This window comes from Canis lupus, chromosome 5 (assembly GCF_048164855.1).
Source record: "Canis lupus baileyi chromosome 5, mCanLup2.hap1, whole genome shotgun sequence".
NCBI lineage: Eukaryota > Metazoa > Chordata > Mammalia > Carnivora > Canidae > Canis > Canis lupus.
Window position 1 is genome coordinate 79,614,977 of NC_132842.1, and position 11,337 is coordinate 79,626,313.

Genomic DNA, 11,337 nt, shown 5'->3' on the forward strand with positions numbered 1-11,337 from the left:
AATAAATAAAACCTTAAAAAGGAAGGAGGAGGAGGAGGAGGAAGAGGAGGGTTGGCTGAACACATCACCAAAGTGTTTTATTTCCATGTCCCTGGGAGAGCTCCATGACACCGAGGTCAGTTATAAAGCAAGGTGCATACATTGCTGAGTCTTCCCCGAGCAGGGTGGAACGGAAGTGGGGGACTTAAGTAGCCTCCCACAGTTTCCTACAATGTTAGAGTCTCCAGTTGATCAAATTAAAATCGGAGCCTCAATGAAGTTGAAATGACTTGCCTAAGGTCACACAGCTAGTAAACTGATGAGCGTTGGATGTCCAGCTATAAAAAGCCAGGGCAGGTGATAGTTAAGCCAAAACACCTTTAAGAAACAAAGTGTTGGGACACCTGGGTGGCTCAGGGGGTCAAGCGTCTGACTCTTGATCTCAGCTCAGGTCTTGGTCTCAGGGCAGTGAGTTCGAGCCCCAGGTTGGCCTACTCAGAAAAAAAAAAAAAAAAAAAGCGTTTCCCAGGCTACCATGGTAGGATACAAGAAACGTGAAGGAATGTGCTGTTAAGAGCCATTATTCTCGGGGGCGGTAGTCAAAGAAGCTTTCATGTTCTAATTTCTATTTTCCTGTAATATCTGGGCTGTTATGCCCAATATATTTTCTTAATGGTGGTTGCCCAGTGATATCAAAAGGTTCTTCTTGGGGCCCCTGGGTGGCTCAGTGGTTGGGCGTCTGTCTTTGGCTCAGGTTGTGATCCTGGGGTCCTGGGGTCCTGGGATCCAGTCCTGCATCGGGCTCCTTGCACAAAGCCTGCTTCTCCCTCTGCCTGTGTCTCTGCCTCTTTCTCTGTCTCTCGTGAATAAATAAAATCTTGAAAAAAAAAAAAGTTCTTCTTTAGACATTACCCTTAAATACCTTCCCTTGGTCTGATATCAAGCTCACCTAGCTCCCTTCCTGATTATTTGGCTTTCCATAGAGCTGGCTGGCTGGGGGTGGGCAGCACTAGCCATGCTGACATCACTGTGTTATCCATCTGATTTTCTATTTCTCATTATAAGCGAACGCACCTCAACAAATTTTTCACCCTCCATCCCCAACCCTTCCTAGGGTCTAGCAAACAGAAAGTAGTAGTATATAACGCAGGTCAAAGCAACGAAAAGACGCAGAGTCCCTTTGAGCATAGTGACACACAGGCATTAGTTCATTCTTGGCCATCTCCAGGCTAATTGTCTTATTGATGCTTGACCCTGTGTCAGACATCAAATAAAGGGTTCTGGTCTTCATCTCTCACTGTGTTACTCAGAAGTCTTTCTCATGCAAGGGACAGAAATCCAACTTGAGGTGGCCGAAGAATAAAAACAGGGATGGATTTTGTAGGTTACGATAACTAAAAAACAAAAACAAAAACAAAAACAAAGATAGAGTTCTTGCTGCAGGTATGGCTGGATCCAGGCATTCAAACGATGTCATCACGGCTGTTTCTGACCCCCTCCCTCATTTTTCTTCTGTGCTGGCCTTACTGGGGCAGGTTCTCTGCACACTGTGGTCCTAGCAGCCCCAGGGCTCCATCCTCTAGTGTGGAAACCTAGCAGTAAGACAAACTTCTCAACGGAAGTTCCAGAATTAGTTGAATCTCACTGGTGTGGTTTAGACGGCTTGCCTGTGTCTGAATCGACTGCTTCAGCCAATAGGGTGGAATATGCTGACTGTCTGCCCTGAATCACATCACCCTCCCCTTTCCACAGAATGGGAGCCACATGGAATGACAGTGGTTGGCAGTGGTGGCCTGAAAGAAAAACAGGCCCTCGGAGAAGGGGAAATGGATACTGGGCCTGGGAAAAAAACAGACGCCCAGCATCAGATCCAGGGCCCCTTTCAGCTTGATCTGGGGGAAAAGATTAATGGAAAGAAACAGCCGATTGTCAAGCTGAAGGCCAAGAAGAAATACCTTGGCAGAGGTGGAATTTGGGGAACTGGATTTCAGAGACAGAGGCCCCCCTGGGAGGGGGGGCGGGGGGCACATAGGGTGAAGCAGGAGTGCAGCACCTGCCCCTTGCGCGGGGGGGGAGGAGCTGATCGATAGAGCTGGACTCCGTGTGGACCTCAACAGGTGACGTGGGCGGTAAAGGACCGTTCGCCACGTCCTCCTGGAGTCGGGGAAGCCTACGTGAGGCATTTTTTTGAGGGAGTGGATGGGGCCACCCCACCCTCTGATGTTCAGGGCAAAGTAGGGGGATCACGTTTTCTTAACTGCACGCTGCTTACGTCCATCGGTCCCACGTGAGTCCTGGTAAGGGAGTCGGCTGCCTGGAGGCCACACGACTTTGCATTCCTGGGAACCTGACCTTGGATCTTGGAAGATTCCACAAGGCTCTGGCCCCATGGGAGTCCACTTGGGAGGCTGCCAGCAGGCCTGCCCTGACCACACCCTGTTTTTGCTCCCAGGCCTCACAGTGCCTCCCTTACAGGCTGTGCCAGGAGCCCAGGAGACTGGGGGCTTGGCTCAAAGTCATCCCAAACACATGGTAGCTGCCCTTGCTACTACCGAGTATGGATGCGTCTTGCACACAAGAAATGGCACCTTATCATTAGGTATGGGGAGGAAAGCAGGCCCCGAGGGTGATGCTCGTGAATCCGTAGCCGTTGATTCAGCTGCTATGACGAAAAAGGAACTGGCTACAGTAGCAGGTGCTAAAGACCCATGAGCAGCTCGGGTTGGGGTTTTTCTATGTTGGCCTGCGCTTTCTTCTCCCCTACCGCCCGCCACCCACTAGGAGTTTTTGTTCCCATCACTTCTCTCTTTTTCATGAGGCTACCGTTTGCAAATGCACTCGAAGCACAGCGCTGTTCTCCACTGATCTTGACCCTGGAAGGTTTTTTTCTGAAACGTGGCCATGGGTGTTATTTCTCAAAGTGGGTTCCCCAGTCCACCTGCGTCAGCATCACGATGTCTGTCAGCTGTGCCCAGAGATTCCTAGATCCCGTCCAGACCGGCTGGATCACAGTCTTTGAGTTTGGGGCGTAGAGATGTGCCTTTTTAAAGGCTCCAGGGATGGTGTGGGGTGGGGACCCTAATGCATCTCAGTGCTCCTAAGCCATCATCTTGCTGGGGCTCCTGAGGCACCTGGCCGCGACAGCAAAGTCCTGACTCACCGCACAGGCCCCGCCCCTCCAGCCTTTCTATCGGGGCAACTCGAGGTCTCCAGGTCCACGGGTTACTGATTAACCCTAGGTTTCAAGAAAAGAAATAACAATAACTCGAGAGAAGACGTAAGCCAAGAAACAAGCTGGGCAGCCCCAGGAGAGGCATGACAGACGGCTGTTGTCACCAGGCGCCTGACGAGGCCGAGAGGGAGGCTGAGACGCCCGGCCCGAGGCCAGGCTGCATCCAGGTCCCAGCAGCGCCTGCGGACACCCCCTGGCAATGCCCAGGCCCTGAGCCACCGCGGCCCGCTGACGCCGTGCCCGGAATGGCCTGTGCCGAGGTCCCCCAGCCGCCAGCCCCACGGCAGCCCCAGCCCGTCTCTGCAAAGGCCACCACTGCCACCGAGGCCTCGGGCCCTGCCGGGGACCACTGCGCCTCCGCGGATGGCGACCTGGAGTGCCTGGTGTGCCGGGAGCCCTACAGCTACATCCGGCCCCCCAAGCTGCTGGGCTGCCAGCACTCCTTCTGCGCCGTCTGCCTGAAGCTCCTGCTGTGCGTCCAGGACAACACCTGGTCCATCGTCTGCCCGCTGTGCCGCAAGGCTACCGCGGTCCCTGGCGGCCTCATCTGCAGCCTGCGCGACCACGAGGCCGTGGTGGGGCGGCTGGTCCGGCCGTGCCCGGAGGTGCGGCTCTGTCCTCAGGGACTAGCAGATCCTGCCAGCGTGGCAGCAGGGTGCCCCAGCTCGGTGGGCGAGGACGGACAGGATGCGGAAAGTGCCAACCGCGTGGCGGCCCGGCGCCTGGCAGCACACTTGCTCCTGCTGCTCGGGCTCATCATCCTCATCCTGCCCTTCATCTACCCGGGCATCATGCGGTGGGTGTTTGCCGTCGTTATCTCCTTGGCCCTGCTAATGTCCTCCCTCTTCTGCTGTCACCCCAGCAGCCAGGGCGGCTGCCGGCCGGCCCCCAGGACTCTCTTCTGCAGAGGACGGAAACACAGCGAGATCTCTTCCATCGCCTGAGCGCGCTCCAAACAGATGGCACCTGCTGCCTCTTGGGCCCCATTGGGCTCGCAGTGAACAGGGTAAGGGGCTATGAACTAAGGCTGCTTCCCTCGGGGGATTGCATGCCCGCTGGACTTGCAAGCCAAAGCCGGGTGGCTGTGCTGGGTCAAGAACTACGTGCCTAGATGACAGACACGTCTACCCAGGGCGCAGCACGTCTACACCACTCGGGGTGGGGAGGGGCACATATTACTTGAACACCGCCAGCGGACTCCTGTTCCTCCCGTTCTGATGCCCCTGGGTTTTCTTTATATACTTTGATGAACTTTTTGCAGAACAAATAGAACCAAGACTCCTTTTTTTTTGTAATTTATGTAGCCGGTTTTATTTTCTTGCTTTGCTTTGGTTTGGTCTTCCGCGTTTGGGGCAGTTTGTTCAGATTTGTAGCTGTTTGTTTTTCCTCCTGGAAGTCAGAGCCCACAGGAAGTCCTCCTGTGTGCTGCCCACCTGGTGCCCATCCACCTCGACAAAGGTCCTGGTGGCTCGGGTGTCCTCCTGAGTCACCCCCAGGGACAGAAGGGGAGAATTTGTGTAAAGGAGCGGTTCTGAGGCTGCAGGGGGTCCCACATTTAGTTGGCAGATTTGGGGAGGGGTGGAGAGGATGTAGAGGGAATTCCTCCCAGCAGCAGCACCAATTGCCCAGCCGATGTCATTGGCTTCACAGAGAATCTCAGGGTTATAAGGTCCCCCCGGCCCCTGCCCAAGAAGCAGGTCCCACTGCCTATCAGATGCACCAACTCACGTTATGGAATCAGCTCTTTACGGATGTTGTTTTTCCTGCATTATTGCATTTCAATTCCCATCTGAGCTTTTGTCGGAAAGATAAGAGGCCCCATAAATGCAACAGTTCTTGACAATAACTCCACCTTTCCTGCCTCGCCCTGACAGTCATAGTTGTCTGAAAGATTGCTCTGGAATACAGAGGAAGCTTCTGCTGGAGGGAATGACTTTCCATGGTTGCCAGGATCGAGTCTTAGCCAAGACAGGAGCCCTGGGGGGTGCAAGGGAACAAAGGGTGGGAGATGATGCCTTGTTTCCTTCCAAAGGCCTCATAATTGGGAAGCAGACGTGAAACCTCAGTGAGGCTCACTGGGCATGATCTGTTGTCCTTCCTTGACCCCACCTTTCCTCCTGATGGGATGACAGTGGTAGGTTGGATGCTCATTCATGGCTATTGTACCTCTGTTAGGGAGGAAGAAGAGACATCTATATTGGAGCACAAAGGGCTGATCCTGGCCCCATGGGTACGTGTTGTCCAGCAAGATCCTTTGCCTCTTTGAGCTTTCTCTTCCCTGGAATGAGTTAATTGGATTGGATTATTCCTAAGACTCCTGAAGCCCAGAAACTGGGGGCACTGTTGGGCCCCTGAACAGTGGACATGAGTCACATCCCCTCTGAACTCACACAGAGAAAACTCAAAACATGAGGATGTATGCAACAAGCTGTTCTTGAAATCTGGGTGCCTTCCTTTGTTTCTTATAAAGGTATTTCCAGGGCAACTCTGCACCACCCATGCTATCGGCCGCATTTACTCCTCATGCTAAGAGTATGTGTGAGTGTGTGTACGTGTGCATGAGCCCACGCTCTTAAGCCAAGGCCAGGTGGACCTAAGAACACCCTGTCTTCCCAGGATAAGTAAATGATGCAAATCGCTCAGCATTTCCAGAACTGGCCTCGGGCATGTGCAGTTTGGGATGGTTGCCAATAGGATAGGGAAAGAACACTGTCTCCCCACTCACCTCCATTCATATTCCTTCTAGTTCTTGGCCCTCCACCAAGATTTCAGTTGCCAACAACAGCCCCATCTCTGCCATCACAATGACGGCACACATTTATTGAGTGCCTTCGACGTGCCAAGCACTACACTGACCGCTTTACATGAATTATCTAGCTAAATCTGCGTAACTACCTTATGAAGTAGAAATCATCTTGCCAATGAAGAGACTGAAGATCAGAGAGGTAAATCCATTTGCCTAAACTCACACAGCCAATCGCTTTCAGAGTTCCCCCAAGGGATTAATCCAGAGCTCTTTCTGTTCCATCAAGCTGCCTCCTTTCCGTGACAATCCAAACCAACCAGGAAGTTGGTTGCTGCAAGGGAGAACAGGGAACAAATCTCAGGAGGCTCTGAATTCCAGAGTCAGGTTTCCGGAGAGGCCACAGAATTCCAGAACTTGTGGTCTGCACCAATGAAAAAAAAAGGGGGTGCTCCTGGGTGGCTCAGTCGGTTGTGTCCAACTCTTGATTTCAGCTTTGGTCATGATCTCAGGGTCATGAGATCGAGCCCCAAGCAGGTTCCACACAAAGCATGGAGTCTGATTGAGATTCCCTCTCTTTCTCTCTCCCTCTCTCTCTCTTTCTCTCTCCCCCTCTCTCCTTCTCCCTCTGCCCTGCCCCTCCTCCCATGCTCTCTCCCTCTAAAATAAATAAATAAAATCTTTTAAAAGGAAGAAGAAGAAAGAAAAAGAAAAGAGAATTATAAAAATGGAATGGCTTTCTTATAGACTTTTACTACCCAGCCCCAACCTCCCCTGCAGGAAGCTGTGTTGGCACATGGTCCCCAACCATTGGCCTCCCATCTCCACTGGGGAAAGATGTCCTGACACAGCTGTCTCCACCCCCTGTGAAGCCAGCTGGTCCCAAGCACCCTCTGGCTCTGGCCGCATGTGCATGGAGGACACAAGAGACCAATATTGGTCCAGACTGTCCTGGGGAGCAGGGGAGAAGAGAGGAAGCAGGCAGCTCTGCAAAAGAACGTATGTAGGCGAATCCAGAGAGGCGAGCCTAAGCTCAAAGCTAAGCTCTGACCCAATGTATGACGAGTCGAAGTGACAGAACTTCTCTGAGCCTCACTTTGCTCACCTGTAGGGGGGATGCCACACACACACCTCCCAGGGCCCCCATGAGGATTCAAATGGATGAGATGGATGAGAATCCCATGCCCTAACAGGCTGCCTTTGTCATCAGTCAGTGACCCTTGTGGGTGAATGGGCTTCCTGGGGCCTGTTGAGTGTGATAGCAGGCTTAGGGTTGGCCTTAATAGTGGGGTGAAGCCAGTCCAGAGTCGGAGGGTTGCACAGGACAGGCCAATCTGGTAGAGAACTTGGCGCTTAGGTCCTAAGGACGAAGAGGAATTGCAGGGAGAGGCCAAATTTTATCCTTATCAGACCATTTCCCTATTCTGCGGCCTTGCAGTCAGACATAGCTGGCTTGATTCTAGCACCACCGTTCACAAGCCCCCTCACCTGTCTGAGGCTCAGGGTCCTTACGCATGAAATAGAGGTTATGGTATATATCTCATAGGGTTGCTAGGGGAGGGCTGACATAGCCCTTGGCTCAACACTGGGATTACAAGGAGTTAAAGAAGGGAGGGAGAAGACAAGGTGGAAGAGATGGGTTGAGTTCTAGAAAGCACTTACAGGAATGATGAGGACAGGCTCATCTTATTTTATTCAACCTTATTGATAGGGAAGTCTGCTAAAGCCTGGCCACTAGAATTCATCTCTTAAGTCTACTAAAGCCTGGCCACTAGAATTCATCTCTTCTGTTATCACCCTCAGCATCAGCAGAGTTCTCAACAATAATTAATAAAATAATCACTAACATGACCTGAGTGCACTGTGCAAAGTGTATTACACATGTTATCATATATGCTATAAAGTAGGTACTATTATTACCCCCCCCCACTTAATTATCAACAGGGCTGCTGAGGCACAGAGAGGTTAAGTAGCTTGTTCAAGATCACACAGGGAGGCAGTGGTGGCATCAAGAGGGCACCATAGAAGTCCAACTCCAGAGTTTGGACTTTGGGTCACTTAGCTGTATCTGATGGATCATTCCTGGCATATCATGAGTGTTGATGGTATGTGGGTGCCGAGGCCTGAAGGGCAAAGAATTAAGAAGAGGTGTAGTTCCTCCATTTGGTTACAGCCTCCCGACTTAGTGGGTGCTTGGGGCACAGGGTTGTGAGAACCCACGTGTCCCATTACCTACAGGCACTTTCTCATCTCACCTGACAGCCCCTGTTCACTGTTGGAACTTCTTTTCAAACGCCTAGAGGAAGTGTTTCAGTCTTTGCTAAAGCAATGAATTCTTTGTGGCAGAGGAAAGCTTTTCCAGGAATGAGGGACCTGCCTGCCCTTTCTCAGGCTGTAGGAACAGCATAGAACACAAAGAGAAACCAGATCTGAATTTTTGAATCTGCCTGGAGCTGTTCTTAGGAATTTTATATTCTTGTCTGAATATATTGAAATCACCTTTTTAAGAGGGGGGAAATATTTCCTGGGTCAGTAGAGAACTCTCTGAGGACTTGAGAACACTCTGGAACCTAGGATCCATCCATGCATTTATGCAACAAACATTTATTGAGGGCCGGCTCTATGCCAGGTATTTAATCTCATTCAATAAGGAAGTTTGATGAGAAAGGAAAACTATATGCTGACCACCTGGAAGGGGTTGGATTGTGGTGCCCTCTCGAAAAGAAAATATACTGGAGCCCTAACCCCTATAACTTCAGAATGTGACCTTCTTGGAAATAGGGTTTTTAAGAGACAAACCCTATCATCCAATATGACTGTCTTTCTAGAAAGAGAAAGTGTGGACATGGAGACAGACAGGCACGGAGGGAAGACAAGGTAAGGATGCCATGTGGGGAATGAAGGCAGGTTGAGGTGATGTTTCTACAAGCCAAGGAACGCCACCGATGGCCATCAAACCACCAGAAGCTGGGAGAAAGGCTTGGAACGGATTCTCCCCCAGAACTCTCAGCAGGAATGAACCCTGATGACACCAGGATCTTGGACTTCAGCCTCCAGAAATGTGAGGGACAATTTCTGTTGTTGAAGCCACTCAGTTGCTAGGACAGCCCTAGGACACCACACCACACCTTTCCTGTGCCTGCCCTCGTGCTGTGCCCCTCAGCTGGGCTACTTCAAGTTGAGCCTATAACTTGCCTAGAGTCTTGTAGCCCATATGTGGGAACGTCAGCTCACATTGAGTCTCATTGACTCTTGGGACTCAGCTCATGTTGAGTCTCATTGACTCTTGGGACTAGGTCCTACATCTTCCATTTATGGATGGGAAATTGAGGCTCAGAGAAGCCCAGTGATTACCCCCCCAAAAAAGTGCCCAACATGTTAGAGGTGGAGTTAGATTCATCACCCACATTTCTGAAATATCCTTAACTTTTGCAACAACCATATGAGAATTACTGGATTATTATTCCCATTTCACAGATTAAAGGCTTCAAACCCAGAGTGTCAGTGCCTCCATCGTGTATGTGCCTTTCTGTACATATTTCATAGTTTAAAAAAACAATTTAGGGGACGCCTGGGTGGCTCAGCGGTTGAGCGTCTGCCTTCAGCTCAGGTCATGATCCTGGGGTCTGGGGATGACGTCCCTCATCGGGGTCCCTGCAGGGAGCCTGCTCCTCCCTCTGCCTGTGTCTCTGCCTCTCTTTCTGCATCTCTCATGAGTAAATAAATAAAATCTTTAAAAAACAACAACAACAATTTAAGCCCAACATAATTCTATGGAGTCTGAGCAACTTGAGGACAAAGACTCAGTGTGAGTGAAACTGGTACTTGGGGCTAATCCCGTGCTGACACGTCTGCCCCAGGGTGGTAGAGCTTTGTGGGTGATGCTGAAGACTGGTTTGCATCCTGCCTCTACCACTAAAAGCTGTATGAACGAGTCCCTAAACTCCAACTCTCTGAACCTCAGTTCTCACGTCTCTATAAAGGGGAAATAATCACAATCACAGATTTGTGAGCATCAAACAGGAGCACCTGTAGAGACCACTCAGCACAGTATATGGACACAGAGGATGTGCCGATGACCCAAACATTAACTGCTCTACTTAGACAAAAAGATGGGTGAACTGGCTCATTTAACCAAGTGGTGGCAAGGGCGGTTAGTTTCCTGGTGGACGTTGGTAATGATGAAACCACGGCCTGGGCCTTCCCCACTCAGACTGTTTCTCCCCATTTCTGCCTCCTTTTCTCTCTGCATTTGGATTTTGGGTTTTGTTCTCTCCGACCAGCTTTTTTCCATTAGCTTGGAAACTTGACCATCTCCTGCTGATGTCTTCCTCGCTTCACCTCCGGAAAGAAAGAGACAAGATTCTTCCTTTGGTAAATGATGACAAATCCCACAGGAATGACTCCGATTGGTCCTCTTGGGTCACATGCCCTCCTCTGTGACCAGCGGGGCTGTGTCTGGCAGTCCCAAGTAGAATCTCGTGATGGGGGAGGAGAGGACCTGGGACAAAGGAGGGCGCTGTTGGCAGAAGGATGAGGGGAACCGGGGAGACAGACAGTAGTTGATGGCTCAGCAGAGAACCGATGTGAGTAGCAGGTGTGTACGCCAATCCCCCACCTGGACCCCAGTTAATTAGAGGTGAACTTCCACCCTCATTGGCTGGCCTCCTCCCCATCCAATCTCTGTCCAGGTGGGTTCCCATGGTAATAATACCATATTTGTCTTTTGAGGGAAGACTATGTGTCCCAAATCTGCCGGTCAAAGCATTGTATGCCCTGGCCACAGGGTCTGGTTCAAGGCTAAGCCAGTGACAGCTTTACCCAGGAATCTTGCTGGAGCTACCTGGAGGGAGTGGTTTCTCCACCATAGCTGACTTTCTGGTGTCAGTCTTGCCACCTCCAAGGGAAAGCTATTTCTACTGGCAAAGCCAACCCAGAGGGAAGCTGAACCCAGCTTTCTCTCTACTAGAGAGAAGTTCCTAATCATATTATTTGAGTACCCAAATCAGGCATGCCTGATGGGTTTTTCAATAGTTACATAAGTCAAAAAAAAATGCCCTTTCTGGGCAGCCCCAGTGGCACAGTGATTTAGCACTGCCTGCAGCCCAGAGTTTGATCCTGGGGACCCTGGATCGAGTCCCACGTTGGGCTCCCTGCATGGAGCCTGCTTCTCCTTCTGCCTGTGCCTCTGCCCCGCTCTCTCTCTCTCTCTGTGTCTCTATGAATAAATAAATAAAATCTTTTTTAAAAATGCCCTTTCTTTGCTTGCACCATTTTGATGGGGTTGTTTCTCTTGTAACCTAAAGGAACCCTGACTCATTCGCATGTGCTTGAGTTATAGGGTCACGTGCAGTGAAAGTTAAGGAGCTGATATGGATCCATG

General features: G+C 50.9%; 1 protein-coding gene across 1 annotated transcript; it reads left to right on the forward strand.

The window, feature by feature from the left end:
• Positions 1 to 2,109: 2,109 nt before the first annotated feature.
• Positions 2,110 to 11,337, forward strand: RNF186 (ring finger protein 186). Its single transcript, XM_072828067.1, has one exon. It carries the CDS (start codon positions 3,295 to 3,297, stop codon positions 4,153 to 4,155), a length of 861 nt encoding a protein of 286 aa, XP_072684168.1. The 5' UTR covers positions 2,110 to 3,294; the 3' UTR covers positions 4,156 to 11,337.